The sequence below is a fragment of the Struthio camelus genome, chromosome 10, assembly GCF_040807025.1.
Source record: "Struthio camelus isolate bStrCam1 chromosome 10, bStrCam1.hap1, whole genome shotgun sequence".
NCBI lineage: Eukaryota > Metazoa > Chordata > Aves > Struthioniformes > Struthionidae > Struthio > Struthio camelus.
The window spans coordinates 21,845,116-21,863,191 of record NC_090951.1 but is presented as its reverse complement, the minus strand read 5'-3'; the positions used below and the strand labels follow the sequence as shown (position 1 = coordinate 21,863,191).

At 44.9% G+C, this 18,076-nt stretch overlaps 1 protein-coding gene across 2 annotated transcripts in view; it reads right to left on the bottom strand.

The window, feature by feature from the left end:
* The window catches only part of GNAO1 (G protein subunit alpha o1), a 166,858-nt gene that overhangs the window by 99,911 nt on the left and 48,871 nt on the right, over window positions 1–18,076 (bottom strand). For both annotated transcript variants that reach the window (XM_068955270.1, XM_068955269.1), the window contains exon 3: window positions 9,993–10,134. In XM_068955270.1, the coding sequence (XP_068811371.1) occupies window positions 9,993–10,134 (142 nt within the window). The remainder of the gene's footprint in view (window positions 1–9,992; window positions 10,135–18,076) is intronic.

Genomic DNA, 18,076 nt, shown 5'->3' with positions numbered 1-18,076 from the left:
CCTCTTCCTCCCTGCTCCTTCCTATTTCATCAGCAGCTACCCCGGGCCCAGCCTACCTCTGCTATCAAGCTGTTTGTGAGCAGAGTCTGTGCTCACTGCAGTGGAGCCACCTCACTTTGAATAAACATTAAATGGCAGAGCCAAGGGAGAGGTCCCTTCTCAAGACATGTGTTTTATGCCTTTGTGTGAGTTGCGCACCAGAGATTTAAGGGCTAGGGATGCCCTGTATAAATTTTTGTTTTACATCTGGAGACATTCAAATAATGGGAACATCATAGAAGGCATTTGGAAAACAAATATTTTAAGTGGCTCTCAAAACTGGTGAGTAAGCAGTGTGACTCAGCAGTGCTTCCAAACACTTCCCAGAAGAGATGGAAATAAATCCCCTTAATAACTGACACGTATCTGAAATGTGCTGAGTAGTCTGTAGTTATCTGAAATTGCTGCTGGGAGATCTGACTTGCAAGCATACCTGAAGACAGCACCATGCCTGCTCGGGGCAGGGGATCGCTGTAGCCAGATGCAATCTGAGCCTGAGTCTCAAATGTTGAGTTTCTGGAAGGATTTTAGCAAGTGCTTGACCATCCATGTGGTTAGAAACATTTATAAGCATCTTTGAAGCTTCTAGGGTGGTAGCACCTCAGTTTGCCCTGTTCATAAAATAGCTAGCTGTGTTTGCTGTGCTGGGAGTGGCTGTGCAGAGCCATGGTGGTTGGGGCGCATGGGGTGGAATCTGTCTTGGTGCCCTAAGACAGCTGTAAGGTGCCTGTACCCAAACCTTGCTGCAGGAGAAGGGCAGTGCTGGCTTGTTGGCTTCTGATAGGTCTAGTGGTAGCGCAGCACATTGCCTCCTGGGGCCAGACCTCCTCTGACCTGCATTCCCCCTGTCCAGATTAGCCAGTGCTCCTTGCCAAGAGCTGCTGCAGCCAGAAAGCATGAGTCTAAAAGTGATTTTTTCCAGTGGATTTTGACATTTGCATTGGTGAATTTGTTCTGAGAGCAGGGCTCAAAGCAGAAGTGATTTCTCATAGCCTCAGCACCTTTTTCTGACTGGGAGGGTATCAGCACTGATTTCTCTGTACCTTCTTGCCTGTTTCCCATTACAGCACAGGGCTCTGAAGGCCCAGTTTCTCCCAGTACCAAAAGAAACCATGCAAGGAAATGCTTCAACTTATCCCATAGCAGCTCTGAACCCTCAAACTGTGCACACAACTCCTAGAAGCTGTGGTCTCTCTGTTGCAATCTGAGTGTGGCCAGGCCCTCTGAGGAGGTTTCTGGAGGGATACCTGCCTTCAGGACCTGCATGGACACCCCTTTGCTGTCCACAAGGAGGTTTTCATCTTCCTGGGGGCTGTGCTCTGCCAATGCTTTTTTGCTGTTCTCTCATATCTTTTTGAATGGTTCATCCTTTTGTGTTGCCCTATTCTGGCAATTCTAGGGGCTTCCAGAGCAGTCATCTCCCACCAGAATCTTGCAGTGGGGCAAAGCAGCACCATACCTCCCACCAACCCAGTGCTAATGTCACCATCCCATGGCTTCTAGCTCTGCTCTGTGCCACTAGTGCACGTGCCTCTTTTGCAAAACCTCAGTGGCAGTGCTAACTGCAGCTGCATTTGAATAACAAATCTCACAAGGGGAGGCAGGCAGCCCTTCTTCCAAGGGAACAGATTTTTTTCTTTTCAGACTAAAAATACTCCCTGCATCATCCAAAAAACCAGTGTTAAACACAAAGCTTGTGGAGGAAGAAACCATCATGCTGTCAGTGCAAAGAGAGCTTTTAAGCAAGAGATAGGAAAGGGTAACCCCCTTCTAGCAAGGGGTCTGCATTTCACAGGTGAGCAGGGATGGTGTGTAGCTTTGGGGGATGTGGAGATCCTTTTCAAATGCACCCTTTGGAGGACTCATATTCTGCACTATGCCGAAATCAGGACTGAAATTTGGCATCTGAAAGCAGACACTAGAAAAAAGCTCTGAAGATGGATTTGCACTTGGAGAGGTTGTATCTTCCACCAGCCAGGGAGCAAGCAATGCCAGGTGACTTTATCTGACAATGCTTTTTTCTTGGTGACTAGCTGAAGAGGAAGGTAATACTCACTTCATTGAAGAAGTCACCTTTTGGGCATTTCATATTTTCCACTGGGTCCTCCCACACAAATACCCTCAGGTTGTTCTTGTCCCTCCACACTTTTAATGCCCAAAAGGGCCAGTCTAAATAGTCCTTTGGTCTTCAAAAACCTCTGCCTGGTTGCTCTTAACCCACAATGGCTTGGTTCCAATCCCTGTTAAAGTCTTCACTGATTTCCAAAAGGCATCTGCTTGCTCACTCAGATAATGATGTGTTTAAGAGAATGGGTTTTGCTGTAAGCTTAGGTTGAGAGGGTTTTGGGTCCTGGAGAACTAGAGAGTTCTTTGGCTCAGGAATTCATTTGCATCTCCTAGAAACCATCCTCATGGCTCTCAACTCATTAAAGGTATTCTGGGTTATGTATTACTTCAAGGTGAATTGGAACAGGAGGGCCTGGGGCTTTGAATGTGATGGAGCCCCCACCCAACTGAAGGTCTAAAGCTAGCACCCTGAGCTCTGCCAGGAAAAGGATCTGATACCAGTTCAGTGTTAGGAGCCCCTCGCATGTTGCATCACCCCACAGGGAGTCTGTTTGCAGTGCTTTGCACTTCTGAGGATCTGGTCTGTGGCCCCAGGGTAGTTTAAAGTGTTTTTAACGGGCAGGGAACACCCCTAAAGACAGAACCCTATGTGCCTAAGTGTTCCTTAAGATAAGGCTTCTGACTGCAGAGGAGCTGCTGGAACAACTGAATTTCTATCACATCCTGTTTCCTGACTGCTGCCCATTCACCACTACTCTGTGCCAGCCCATAGGTTCAGAGAATCCAAAAAGCTGACCCAATGTTTACTTTTAAGTGAAGATTAAAGTGTTGCCATGCCAGCACAATAGATATTATCATGAAGCAGGACCAACTTGAAAAACATCACACTGGCATGTCAAACACTCAACAAGGTGGCATTTTGCAGACAGCACTATTTCAAATGATGCACATCTGTATCTTGCTGCTGCCACCCACTCTCCCTCATTTCCTTCCTAGCTCCATTTCACAAGGCCTTTTTTCCCTCTTTAGGGATTTCAACTGAACATGGATATGTTAGGCCACCCTGGGGAAGTGAAGGTGAAAGAAAAGCTTGTTTTCTAGAGGGCTGTTGGTGGTTGATGGCCTTCTCCTGGAAGAAGGGTTAGTTGATATTGCTGCTGGGTGAAGTGGTTTCTGCAAAATTTGGTTACTTGTCTAGAGCATCTAGCTGTTATGATTGCTGTTAGATTTTCTAGGCTATTTCTAATTGAGTCACTGACCTCCCCTTTTCCCCAGAACTGATATCATCTCCCTCCTTCACAAACTCAGTTTTTCTCCTCACAAGCACTGTTACACGTTTGTACAAGACTCAGATTCTGACTATTGTTTATCACTACTATTTTTGTCCTGTAAATAGCTGTACTCTGTGTGATGCTAGTTCTAAGATCACATTTTAGCCATAAACGAATTGCTCACTTTCTGTTGTAAATACCTAGGTTTGAAAGGAGGACAGGTTAACAAACTTAGGCTAAGTAAAACTCTGTGGTGACTTGCCAGCCTCCATCTCCACAGCCTGCTTATTTAACTAGATGGCTCTTTTAGGCCCAGCTCTGTCTGCCGGAGCAACCCATGATGTGTTTGTTTATAGCCATGATATAAACTTATTTTGTCTCCATTCTGAATGCCGCCTTTAGTAGTGTGACTACATAGAAACAGGCACAGGTACTGGGGAGGTCTTTTTTGCTAAAGGAAAATCATACATTATTGACTTGGTGACGACAATTTTAGCTTTGTCAGCAGTGTGGAGCGATGGTGTGCTGTTGCTGCTGCAGCAAAGCAAGCTCTCCTGGGTCCTGCTATGCGTCTCAGCTGAACTGGCTGAGACGTCTCCTGGTGATGTGTGGTTGATTCTCCCTAAGAGGCAGAGTGAAGACATAGAGCTAGACTGATTGTTTCAGGCTCTTTTAGTTGGCTCAAAGGACTATTATAAAGTTTCTTCATACTCTATTACTTTACTATGATTATTTACTACGGAAAGATTTTGTGTTTTCAGGGGCTGAAGGGATTGGAAGGTGGTGAAGAGGGAGAACAGACTAGTGGGATATGGGAGATTGAGCTTATTGTAAATGCGCCTCCAGAACCGGCACAGCGGGGCTCCTGGGTCACGTGCCACGCAAGCAGAGCTGCTTCGGGGCTGCCCTTGTTCTTCGTGTTCATTCTTTCTCCCTTGCCCTTGTTTTGCAGCAATAATTCCCAATGCATTGGCCATCTCAGCCAGCAGCAACAAGTCTTTCTTGAATGAGCCAACCATCTCCCTGGCAACAAGGCAGACTGAAAATAACAAGTGCTTTCCTTTTTGTTTAATTTTTCTCACCTCCCCAAAAATGCCCTGCCTTTTATCTGTCTCCACTGGTCAAAACCAGTGAATGACGGTAACTGAGATGTGCCTCATTGGGTCAGAATGGAGGGAGGAAGCGAGGTGAACAATAAAGATGGCTTTGGTCTTGATGGAAAAACCTGATAGATCTTTACATCTTAGTGAAGGGAAGGCTGAAATATTTGTCTGGGGCAGTGATGAACCCAGCAGAGCACGTGTCGCAGGGATGGCTGTATGTGTACTGTGGCTATTGCTAGAGGGCATTCAGCAATCGGGCAGACTTCAGCTGCTGCCAGACACCTAGACAAATGCAGACTACCTGGCAAAATTAATGGAGTGGCTAATGCACCGTTATGCTGTTTCCGCTTTTCTCCTGTTCCATCCTGCTCCTGTACAACAGCAGCCCTTGGTTGTGCTTCAACATGGTTAAGCTCCTGTTGCTTACAAACACAATTTGTGTGCTTACAAACAGCACACAAATATTGCAAGAGCTGGCTGAGTCCTTGCTGTAGTGACAGGCAATGGGCTATCCTGTGTCTGTTCCCTGGAGCACCCTACTAGCTACAAATCAGCAAAAGGGGGCTTTCCATGAGCCTGTGGTGCCTGATTAACCTGAGCTTGGCCTGCCCTCCCTCACCGGTGCCACGGCTCTGTAGCCTGCCCAAAGACATTAGTAGCTTTTTGCATTTCTCAGAAAACTTCATTTAGCAAAATGCAGTAGGAGACAGCTAGTCTAAGCAGGCATCTGCCTGAAATGAAGCAAGATCCACAAATATCTTGAGCTGAGAAGTAGAAAAAGCCAATTTAAATGAGCAGGTCTTATGAAGGAGGACCTCTCCCACACATTGTTCCATTCGAATGGCGAGAAGACAACACGTGAAGGCAGCTGAGTGGTTGTATCCCTCGGCCCTGCCCTGTCTAACAGGAGCGAGAGGAAGAGGACGGGCTCCTAAAACTGCCTTTGGTGTGTGCCGAGGGGACGGGGCTCAGGACATGAGGCTATAGGCACTGAGCCTGCTTTTTTTTAAAAGCAGATATGTGCAATTGCAGTGCACACAGCCCCAGTGCCAGCAGGCTCTCGTGGGTTGTTTAATTACATTAAATGGATCAAATAGATTAAAATTTAACCACTGCTTTTTTGTATATTACCAACCGGTATTTTAAAATGTCACGAATGCATCTTTGCATAGGTCACAGTTCAGGAGTTAAGCTTTGTATAAATTGGCACCTAAGGCCTCTGCAGACATGTTTTGCTGCAAAGCCTGAAGAGAAAAAATTCCCCCTCAAAAATGGCTAGCACCTTAACTGCTTTTTAGTATTCCCTTTCATAGTGGAAATGGAGATGTTTCCAGACTCCTATTGGGAAAACAGTTCAATTTTAAGGGCATTCCCTAGAAATTGAACCCCGGACCTGTGAAACCTGCTGCCTCAGGAACTTGGATCAGATGATCCATGCGACTGGGAGTCTGAAAAATTACTGAGAAATCTTCAGGCACCCTATCCATGCCTGTTTTGTGCCATTATGAACACACTCTACAGCTGTTTTTGCTCCCTTGCTTTCCGTGCCTAAAAAACCAATGAGGAGCAGGACATGCAGACATACAAAGGAATTATTATAACCTCATGAGCGTATTGGGGGGGGTGTGTGGCTGTGAGTACCAGCTGGGCAGCTGTGTTGGGCTGTCAGTCGGCGCGGGCAGGCTCGCTGCAGCTGGGGACGGCCCCGGCACCCCGAGCGTGGCCGCAGCTCTAGCGGGGCTCCCCTCGGCAGGGCTGTACGGGCTGTTTTTCCTACTGGCTTTGGAAGTCAGCACTGACCTGCTGTGGCAAGAGACCGTACGTGCCTTACGGTTGGGATTTCTAAAGCTGGACTCGAGACCTGTCTGTTTAAACGGATGAAAATCCATTGCTTTCCTGCCTGCTCTTGATCAGATTGAAATGCTTGTATTGAGTTTTTGATTACTGACTCTAACCCTCCATTTCCCCTTTGCTCTGCTTGGATGCAGGGAGAGGGTATCAGCAAGAAGGGTTTTGGGGGGAGCTTTTTGGTTTTGTTTGTTTTGATAATAAATTTGCACCTCAGACCCATTTAATGCAGAGGCTGTATGTGATGGCCTAACTCTTTCCTGTCTGTTAATCTGATTAGAAAGGTCAGGACTAAGTAGCGTGCTATAGGCCAGCTAGAGGAGTTGGAGTAGAAATGCAAGGCCAAAAAGCTGCCCTGCTTCCTTCGTGTGATCTCTTGCTCTTTGCTAGTCAGGAGAGCCTGAACTAGGACACTGGGAGCCCTGAAGATGAGGAATGCCTACAGATAAGGCTCTTTCTTTACCCGGGCTTCTGTCTTGTCAGTGGTTGATCCTTCCCCCCCAACACTCTTGCACTGTGAGGGATTCGGGATATTGCCTTTGAACAGGTTTTTCAGTTCTAGACTTTTCAGGCTGTGCTCTGCTAACAACGTGACATTGGATGGCAGGATGTGCTTCTGTCTCACTGCGTTGAAGGAGAAAAAACAAAGACCCAGATGCTGCTCACAACCATGAACCTTTCATGGGCCAAGCACAGAGCAGCTGAAAGGAAACCTGTTCCCCTGAACAAGGAGAGTATACGGAAGTGAAATCCTATACGCGGGCTGTTCTGCCCTTAAACTGGGGAGAGGTCCCTATCAGCAGAAAGGGTCAGGGAGACCTGGAACATCTCCTTTTTGTGACTTTGACTTATTTTGTCTCTTGAGCTCATATTTCGTATGTTGATCTCACTTTGACTGACAAAAGCTAACAGATTTTGTTAGGACTCTTCCTCTAACCTTTCACTTCCATTAGACTAAATGCTGGAGGGATGATTAGTGGCAGGAGAAAAATGAGGAGAGAGGATTTGTTTTTTCTATCTCATTAGCAAAAGCACAAATCATCTCATTCGTGTTTAATAAACAGAGGAGGGTGAGCTTCCCTCCTGGGAGGGAGGAGCTTTGCTCCCCTTCTGAAGAAATAAAGGGGGAGATGCATCTCCCACAAAGTCCTGGGCGGAAGCTGGAATAACCTGGCCTGTGACTCCTTCCCGGCTGCTGAACCAAGTTTGGAGCAGCCACAGTCCTGGCTCTGCTTGCCTGAGGCCTGTTCTCTTGGGGGCTTAAGTGATGAGTAGGGGAAAATCCCCCACGAAAAGATTTGCATTGGAAACCCTTGCCTGTGGAATGACTCTTAAAATAGAAAAGCTTTGCCTGAAAAGGGATGAACCATGTACCATAACACTCAACAAATCCCCTGTTTAATGGCCTCTCTTTATAGCAGCTGTGTATTAATAATAGCGGGGACCATACAGTTCTTTGTAAGATTAAAATAAACACTATTACATACGAATACCACCAACTTTCTGGGCAGGGTGACTAAGAAAAAGGAGCAAGCAGAAGACTAAGGCTTGAAAGACTTGGTTTCTTTCCCCTCTTTCTACTGTTGGATGAAGAAATGGCATTACTAACGTCTACAAAGGGGGGAGATGCTCTGAATCATCCCCTCCCGGACTGCTGTTCTATTTCAGTGGTTTGTTGCAGCCTTGTAAGCTTGTCTGTCTGTATGCAGTCAGCACTGAACCACTGTAAGGCAGGAGTCATTCCTCGGGGAGTAAATACCTTAGGGGAAACTAGACTGGTGAGAACTTAATCTAACTTTTCTTTGAAACACAACTGAGGATCCCTGCTGCCCTAAGGCATACATTAGAAAGAGTGGTTCACACTGGATATAAGAAATCTTTTCATTGTGAGGACAGGAAAACAGTGGAGCAGGTTGCCCGGAGAGACTGTGCTGTCTCCATCCTTGGAGGGTTTCAAGACCAGGCTGGATTAAAAAAAACCCTGAGCAACCAGGTCTGATCTCAGAGGTGACCTTGCTTTGAGCAGGAGGTTGAGCTAGACAACTGCTGAGGTCCTTTCCGACCTGAATTATCCTATGATCCTAGGAATGTTTGTTATCTTTTTCCATAGGAGCATGAATGGATGTAACGTTTTGTGCAGGCCAGTCACTCTATTTCTCATGCCTGGCAGTCCTGATTACAGCACTCCCTCTGATGCTTTGCCAGGCCTGGCACTAAAGCAGTCCTGAGTTTCCCTCCTAGAACTAGGACTTCAGGCATTAAAAAAAGAAAGGAAATTTTACATTTTAAAGCTGTCTGCTGCAGACTATTTATCAGATGCGGAAAATGATTTGTTTCTGTTTTCCTGGGCATAGGTTTTTAGCTGAGACAAGATATGTTGCTTTGCTAAGAGCTGAGTCACTGAGTAATCAACAGATTAATGTATTCAGTTCTAAAGCCATCAGCATTAGTTCTCGGCAAGCTCACAAGAACTCCATTATTGTATCATCTCTACGTTTGGGATAGAAGCGTCTCCGCAATTTAGAGTTCCTGTGGGAAAAATCCCTAGACGCAAAGAAATCAAAATACCCCTTTGTGAGTGGGAGAAGCAAGTTACCTCTTCATACAGTAACAACACAGCAGGATTTTGGCATCCTTTCCACTGAATGCTTTTATTATCAACTGTTAGATAAGGAGTTTGGGGTATGCTGTACATCTGTCATTTAATAGCTGCCTAAAAATAGTCATGATAAACCCAGTGGCTCTAGGACTTTGCCTTTATCAGGATTTTAATCTGAAATTATTTTATTGCCAGTGAAACAGGGTAGTTTTACTTCTGTCTGGGAGTATGCAAAAAGAGGCTTTGACTGCTCTAGGGTTTGCTTGGAGCCAGAAGTGTGAAATGGAAAGGCAGAGAAAGGCAAAAAAGCATCTGGCAGAGGAGCTCCTGTTCAAAAATAAGGTGCTGGTTGGAGTAACCATAGAGCAGCAGCTGTAAAAGGCTGGGCTGGCCTATGTGTAGTGTGAGAAGGCTGCCAGACACGATAGTTATCCTGGCAGATGTGAGTTAAAGCTGCTACCTAAGGCCCCCCTGGTGAAAACTTTGCTAAAGTAATATATCTGTTTGTTTGCAAGCAAAATTGCTGTCTGTGGGCACACTCACATGGGGGATATGTGAGTAAAAGCCAGTCAAGCCCCCACAAAAGTGAAGTTAATCCTAAAAGCTTTCCTGTGTTAGCAGGCTGGTGGAAGGGATTTGAACAGCAGCAAGACTTTTCCTCGAGACATTTCTTTTTGCAGCCTGTCTCCAGCATGTGCACAATACATAGCACACGTTCTTACTGTTTCCCCAAGTCTGTCTACCTCTGGCTAGGCTGTCCTTAGGTCAACAGAAAATTGTTTCCTGCACAAAAGGTCAGTGCCAGAGCAGGGGAGACTGGCTGTTGTAACAGAGTCCCCAGGTCTACATTTCACTTAGGTGTACAAACCATGTCATCTGCAATTGAGGCTGTACATCTACTTGTCGCACAATCTGCATATGCAATAGGTATACAAGAGTAATGTGCATCCTCCCTTCCTCCTTTTCCTTCCAAGATACTTAGACTGTGCAAACAAGTCCTGTCTGTGCCATGGGTTGCTCCGTTCTTTGAACCTGAGCAGCGGTGTTCATTGGATTTTAACTTACCCGTCGTTCCTTATCGCCATATTCGATGCCCAAGGTATCCATGGCACGTACAATAGCTGCCAGTGACTGAATAGTGTTGCTATAGACCACTGGCTTGTACTGCTTCACATCTTCTCCAGAGAAGCCATCTTCATGGATGATCCTGAAAAAAGTAAGGGCAAGAACCTCAAAAGAATGTCATTGCAATGGGAGAAGCCTTTAAGAAAGTTGTGCTCTTTTGAAGAGCAGATCTGCAGGCTTGATCCACTTAACTTAGTCAGCATTTCTTTACACCTTTCTGGCTGAGCACCATGAGTGTATGTGAGTTAGCATGGAGTTAGCATCCTTTTTGCTGTCTCATAAGGAGATCCTGTGCAAGGTCGGCGCATACAGTCCCTGCCCCCGCCCCCAACTGAACTGTAACTGCTGGATGCTGGCTTGAAGCCTGGGCACCTTCATGTTCACATGCTCATTGATCTCAGGGAGGAGATTTCCAAGTCCTACCTTCTCTCTCTCCTGTTTATGGAAATATATCCACTGCATACAGTGACACTCGGATCTTAACAAGTGGAAACAAGTGACAGAAAAACCTAGTTTTTGTCTAGTCCTTTTCATCATAACTCTTGGGGTGCCTTACAAAAGGAAACGGAGTTGGTATCTCTTCTGTACACATGGGGAAAATGGGTAGAGGGGAGAAGTGATTTAGCCATGTAGCACTTAAAAGTATTTACAAGTCCTTAAGCCTCCTCCCTCCTTTCCTTTTCTTTAAAAATATAGCGCTAGGAGTTCTGCTGCTTTAAGGTGTATTATGTTATCCTTTCCCGAAATGATGTGGGAATTAGACCCACAGTCCTGTCAGTTCTACGCATTGGGTACTGTTAAGTCTCTATAATAGCCGTCGTTCTTGTTTTTGATTAAACGCCACAAAAGGAACTATTTTATGGAGTGAGTTCTCAGTCCCTTATTCAGGTCTTCCCCAGAGCAAACAGAAATGACCCGGTAGCTGGAACCACTTATTTGGATGGTCCTTTGTAGTAACTAAGTAGGCAATTGCCCAAAATTGGCTGTTTCAGAAAAGAGCAGCGGCTGATGGCTCACCAGGAATCTCAGCAGAGGGTTGGGGGCCAAGGGACTGTGGGTTGGTCGCAAATGTGTTGTAGCGTATCAGCTGCACCCTGCTTGCCTGCACACGGGGCTGGCAGCCTTGCACAAGTGATGGGTTCCCACCAGGTGCACAGGCTCCTAGCGTTTCCTCAGATCACAGCTTGCCCTCTTCACCCAAGCCCCCTGCTTACTCCTGAAGAACCCCGACATAACGAGACAGTGCCAGGATGGGTTTTCAGGTGCTGGACTGATTTTTGGAGCACTGGGCACTGAGTCTGTGTGATCGCTTTTGCCTTGGGAATTTGCAAGGAAGTGGCTGGCAATGCCCCTTCCCTGTTCTGAGCTTTGCAGCTCCAGCAGGTTTTTTTTCCCTCATGTAAATAGGTGTAATTAGCTCTCTTGAGTTTGGGCAGGCATGACCAGGGAATAAGGAGATGTGAGTTTTTTGTTTTTTTTGCTAAATGTTGGTTCTGGGGCAACCAACTAAGAAAGAAGCAGAAGAAGGGACTATGGAAGGGATAAGAGGAGATTGTCAGGAACAAGGACAAGGGGCAGTTTAATGCCTGCAAGAGGATGCAAAGGCCTCACTTGGAAATGCTGCATGCGTGCCCTGTGTTGCCTCTTGTGCATGCCGCTCTTACAGCTGCGGGGTCCAAGTTCCCGAAGGGAGAAAAATCAGTTGATGGTTGTTTGGTCCTGCTGCCCTGCTATGCTGGGGAACAGAGTGATGTCCACCCTCTTGGACTGGTGCGGTTTCTGCCTTTCACTGACAGGCCTATACTAGGGACTTTATGTGAAGAAAGAGGACTAAGTTGCTTTTAGAGTTTAAAATTTCTCTGGCCTGGTGCCACTAAGTTGTTGCCTGACACTTTCAGTTCTTATCTCTAAAATTACACCATCTGGGCACATCAGCAGAGCGCATAGACACCCATCCTTATTAACGGATACAGCAGGGAGAAAAGTGAACGTTCTTTGCTTGATCACTGACATCAACTTCAGCATGGGAACTGCAAACACGGTTTGCAGTTTGATTTTTTTTTTTTGACAGCAGAGGTGAAGGGGGATCTTGTTGCTGTCTGCAGCAACAGGGCAGTGTAGAGAAGCTGTAGCTCAGCTCCGTTTGGAGTGCAGTGTTGGACGCAGGCTGGGACCTGGGCAAAGCCAGCTGGATATTAAGAGTTTTTTTTCTTCATGAGAGTGGTGAAACTCTGCGACTGCAGAGGTGGGGAAATCTCCATGCCTAGGAGCTATTTCGAACATGAGCAGACAAGGCCCAGAGCAACCTGACCTGAGATGGCCCTGTTTTGAGCAGGGGGTTGGACCAGAGACTTCCAGAGATCCCTTCCAACTGAAATTATTCTGAGTCGTGTTTCTAAATACTCAAACCGTCCTATCAAACAGGGCTCCTTGTGCTGAGGAGGTAGAATAAAGCAATGGAGAATGGTTCTGATATCCCTCAGTGCATGTGCTGCTGACTGGGCAACATGTTGACATCATTCAAAGAACAGACATAAAAGCATTACTTTTAAATGAGGCATAAAAGTGAGCAGAGAAACATGATTGTTGTGAATTTCTCTGGGAAGGCAGCCACAAGGCCTGAAAGCAGTTCTGCAGATGGCCAGTAGGAAAGTTTTGCTGTAGGAAGTACCTACTGATGAATCAATCTTGCATTTAGCATGTTACTTAATATTTGAGTGAGCAAATCCCTGCTGACTAGTACTGTTCCAAAAACTGCTAGGACACTGAACTGATTTATTGTCCTATATGTTTTTAGCAAATATTTCTCCTCTCGCCTGCCTTGGTGATGTGATCATTGGACTCTTGTGACAGCTTTTTCCATAGTTCTTTGGAAATATTTGTGCAGTCACTCATCCTTTTGGGATATACCTTTCTTCTGGCCTGCAGAATGGCTGTTGGGCTTTATTGCCTAGAGGACAGACCTGCCTGACGTTATGTCTAAAGCTCCAACAACACTCTGGAGAGGTATATTAGGTGGGGGCTTGAGGTGGCTTCTGTGCCCAAGGACACAAAGCAGTGGTTTTTGGAGACTGTAGTCAGTTCTGACTGTCAAAAATGCAAAGTGTATAGAAACTAATAGAAGCAGGCAGTGTGTCAACACGGGGAATTCTCTAAAGCTTCAGTTAAGGTGAGCCTAGTCCTTAAATGATCAATGGGAATGAAAGGTTTTAGCACTAAAAATTTGAATCCTCTTTTTTTAAATGGTTCATATTTTTTTCGTGTCTGAAATACAAAGAAAACGGCTGTTCCTTTCTGCCACACTGGACCTGGTTCTCTCCAAGGTGAAGGAAGAGAAGGGTTTTAAGAGAACCCTGGGGGCTGTGGAGGAGAGACGACGCTGTAATTTCTAAAAGTAACCCTGAGCAATTAAAAAGCCATTTCATTCACCAAGTGATTAACAACACACAGTGCTTTGAATGGAATGGTGAGAGAAAACTGAAGCAACCTGATTGTCTAATGCTTCTATTAATGCCTACTGCCTAGCCATCAGCTACTAACAGCAAAACCCACATGTTTGTACGTTATTGGTGTCATACTCATTTTAGGATGGCAATAACAGATAGGTATTTGCTGGGGAAAATGGCTCTATTGCAGGTCTGATCTTCTCCCATCTCCCTGGAAGTCATTAATCCTGAAGAAGTGCCCAGTGCCTCAGTGATTATTGCTTAATTACAAAATAAATGAAATACTTGGAAATGGGGTGCAATTTGTGTAGCTTGCTTTGGCTTCTGTTCAACAAAGCACTTACATGCCTTAAGTCTTTCACTAAAAAATAAATGTATTAAAAAAGCACAGTTAAAGGTAATTGTCTTATGTCCCTGTTGACATGTGCTGCCTTGTTGTGAAGTGGCAGCTATTGAGCAAAGCACATAAGAATTCAACCTGGGGCTAATCTGAGCAGGATCTGTTCTACCTACCTTGCTCCTGATGGGAGTATATTTGTCCATCTGTCCTAAAAACTTCTTGGAGCAGAGGCTGCCATTTTCTCTTCCCCTACTCCATTTCCAGCCAAGCTATTCTGGTGTTTTCCTTCCAGCCCTCCCAAACTTCCTCCCGAGTCGTGTTTTACAGCTGTAATGACTCTTCCCTACACTTGCTCCAACTTGATGGTCCTCTTGAGGTACAGTGCCCCAGACTAGATGCAGCCCTCCAGTGGGGGGCCCTGTCCTGGCTAGAGCCCAAGTCCTACTTCACTTGTCTTACATGTTATCTCCCTCCTGCTTATACAGCTTCAAATGGCTTTTGCCCCTTTTCACACAAATGAGGCATTAGCTTATGCTGTCTGATAAGTCTTTATCCTTTTCTTGAAGAACTGCTACCAAGTGATTGGTCTCCCTGCTGTAGCTTGTGCTGCTGGCTAAACCTTCTCAAAGGTTGAATTTACTAGTTGCCTCAATGGACTGGCATCTCTACTTTTTCAGATCATTTCTCTAACTTCAAATCATTTTAAACTTTAAAACCTATCCTCCCAATGTGCTAAAGTACTTCTCCCAGCCCCATGTCACTGACAGGTCTAATGAAAATATATATTTCCTCTGAGTCATTGAAATTCTGACTAAAATCAACCCCTGTCAGCCCCCTGCAGAGTCCTGGTTCACGCAGTCCTGTTTTGACCATGAACTGTTGGGTAACCGTATACTCTGGGAAAGAGTTTTGCTGGCCATCTATTTTGCATGTGTTCTGAAAGAGTTTTATCTCTATTGTTGCCCCAGCTCGCACTTTATGAAAGACAAACGTGACTGTGTCAAACTCCTCCTAAAATCTAGTTGGGACATCAACTATTTCTCTTCTACTTCCTGTCAAAGGAAATTAGGTTGGTTTAACATGCCTCGTTTTTGAATAATCTGTGCTTGACGTTACTCCATCTCCCTATTTATCTCCTAGGTGCTTACAAATTGTTTGATAGTTCAATTCCCTTGAAAGCTTCTAGAAGTTAAGCTGACTGGTCTGTAACTATCTTACTCTTCTTTTCTCCCTCTATTAAAAGAGACACACTATGTTTACATTTTTTCCAGTCTTCTGGTACCTCATCTGTCCTCCAAGAGCTCTCAAGGAGAAGTGGTGAAGTTGGAGATTGCCTCAGCCAGCTCTGCAAATACATAGCAAGAAGTTCCTTAAACCTGACTGGTCTGAAAGCATTTAATTTTACAAAACTTGCTCTTTCTCTGCTGTACCGATCTGTACCATAGCTATTAATTCTAGTGATACAAGGACTGATGCACAGAAGTATGGAAATGTACAAGCTCACAAGATCTTAGCAAGACTTGGTAGTTGGGGGCCTAGTGAACAAGATGGGATAGGCCAGATAAGGATTGTTCACCTCTGAAGAAAAGACCAATAGCAACTGCTAACCCTCTGCTGTGAATCTGACCCATGCTGGAAGGCTGTCAAAGTGATACTGGCTCTTCCAACACTGCTCTGAGGGTTATGCAATAGGAAATAGACTTCTTCATTAGCATGGCTTATTCTCCTGGGTTTGTGCTGCTTTAGGCAATGGGAGAGAAAGGACAGTGTTCAGCACTGTGGAGCCTGCTGTGAAAGACCTCTGTTCCCTCCACCTCCTTACAGAGCTCAGTATTCCCCATCCTTTTCATAGCTTTACATGTGGCTTTTCTCCCCTCCACTGCTGACACCGCCCTGCATCATCTCCTGGACTTTATCACTCCAAAAGCTCAAGCCAAGGCCTCTGAAATGTTTCCGGCAAAATTCAGGGAACGTTGCGTGGCTTCATACTGTCTGGATCACTGAAAAGATGTGGAGACTTCCAATTACCTAACAAAGAAAATACATCACATACTGCTTCTGTTTTACCTAAGATGATTTATGTTCAATCAGCAAGGTGTTTCCAGCTGAATGGAGTTTTCCCATATCAGTGTGCATCCTTAAAATTATAGTGATGTGCTTGAATAAAACTAGGCAAGAAATCACCAGGAGGTTATTACACTAGAAATGTATTGCAAGCAAATACCTAGCCAACGAACAGTCCAGTTCCCCCATGAGCAGTCCTCGTTCCTCACCTTCATCTAAATGAATTAAGGTATTTAAAGGTAATTGCACAGCTTTTGTATAGGTCCTTGTTTTACTGAGATGAGTTTCACCTCTCAGTGCCTTAGATAGCTTTCAGTGCATGAAAGAGACTGAACTGGTTTCAGCTGGTGGTGGTACCCTGCTTAACACCCTCATCTTGACTCTGGAGTGGCTTGTTGTATATTCCTCAACAGCATTTCCCTCCCTGGCAAGAAAGCTCAATTCTCCTGAGCGCTCTCAATGGGGAGCTTGTGCTAGGAAGTCCTCCTGAATGATGCAAAGAGTTTGCGATGCTACAGGGTATAAAGTGCTGCTTATACTGCAGATCACGTGTATCATGTTAGAAGGGAAGTGGCATGAAGGGGGCAACTGGGTCTTTACTGGTGGCTTGCCTCTTTGCTCATGCTGTTAAGAGCATGCTGCATATATATGCCGAGGGTATAGATGGCTCAAAGGTTGACTTTTTTGGTAAAGAATTTTGGAATAGGCATGCACACAAATCTATTCTTGTCTCCCTTCTTCCCCTCTTTCTTTCAAAAAATCTCTGTTTCATATCAGAATAAACTGTGTTATTCTGGTAAGGCTGGGTAGAGCTTGAATCAAAGGAAAAATTAATTTGGGGGGAAAACTCTATAAGCATTGTTTGCAGATGGGGAAAATAATCCACAAATTTTACTTTAATAAAGGCAAAGGGAGGGTTGATCAGATTTTGTTGGAAAATCTTCTGCCAGAGGCAATCAGCTATTTCTGAACTTATTTTTATCTTGATATGAGGTTAAAAAGTTTGCCTATAGGAGAGTTATGGAGCTAAATTCCAGTGATTCTGTTCTCACTTATTTAATAACCTGAAATGTGATTTAAAAACTCCTGGATTATGTTAAACTAAATCAACACAGATGCCCATGACCTTGTGTTTCAGAGACTGCAAAGGCGCAGTTCAAAACTCCACGATAGGGTGAAAAATCTCTCAAAATGCTCATTCTTCTTGAACTCTGCCTGTGCTTGAATGACACGTTGTACATCCTATTCCTGCAGAAGTAATTCTCTGGGATGGCGATTAAGATGACTGTGTGCTACATGCCTGCTTTTTGAAAGGAAAAAAACAGCTTCCTCAGTCAGGGTCATCTAAAAATCACAAACTGAACCCATTTAAAAATGTATGACTTATTCAACCCACATTCTTAACAGCAGTCCAAGAAATAGCGATGGTGCCCTGTGATAGGCTCTCAGCTGGGGAAAATCTCCTTTTCAGAGGAAATACCTTGGGGGTCACTCAAAACCAAATTCTTAACCACCAAAGTACTTCTTGCATGCAAAGATGCTAGCCAGCTGGTTCACGTTTAAAAAAAAAAAAAAGTGAATCCATCAGAGGATTGAAATATGCTGCCAAAATCTTCAGCCCTGGAAGTGTTTGAGCCTTTTCTATTCAAATCAATTGCAAAAGTTTCACAGACCAATACAGGGCAGAAATGTTCTTTCTCTTGTAAGGGAGCTAAACTTGTGCCTGATATCAAAGCATTCAAGTAGCTCTGATGCCTTTATAAGGTCTAGCTAAAGTTAGGCATGTACTTCCATACCTTAACTGCAGGGCAAAAAGCTAAAAACAGATTAAGAAACTCTCACATGTCTCCTCAGAGTGGATGTTGCTGCCGTTTTATTTTCACCTGTAGATGAGGAGCTGCTGTGCTAATGGCGATGTTTCTACTGTGAATTAACTTCTAGGCGTGTAGGGGCTGGATACCACATCGACTTGAAAACTTTTGACTGCTGCTTGTTTTCAAGTGTGGAAAATACATGGAGAATACTCTTCGTTTCTGCTTTAATATCGGCCACAAGCAGAAACAAACGCACTCAAGAGAACTCCCAGCGTGCTGTAGGGACGTGTGTCCCTACAGTCTCGTGGCTTTATCGAAGGAGTTCTTGGGCTTTTTTGAATTTTTGAAATGAGTTCTACA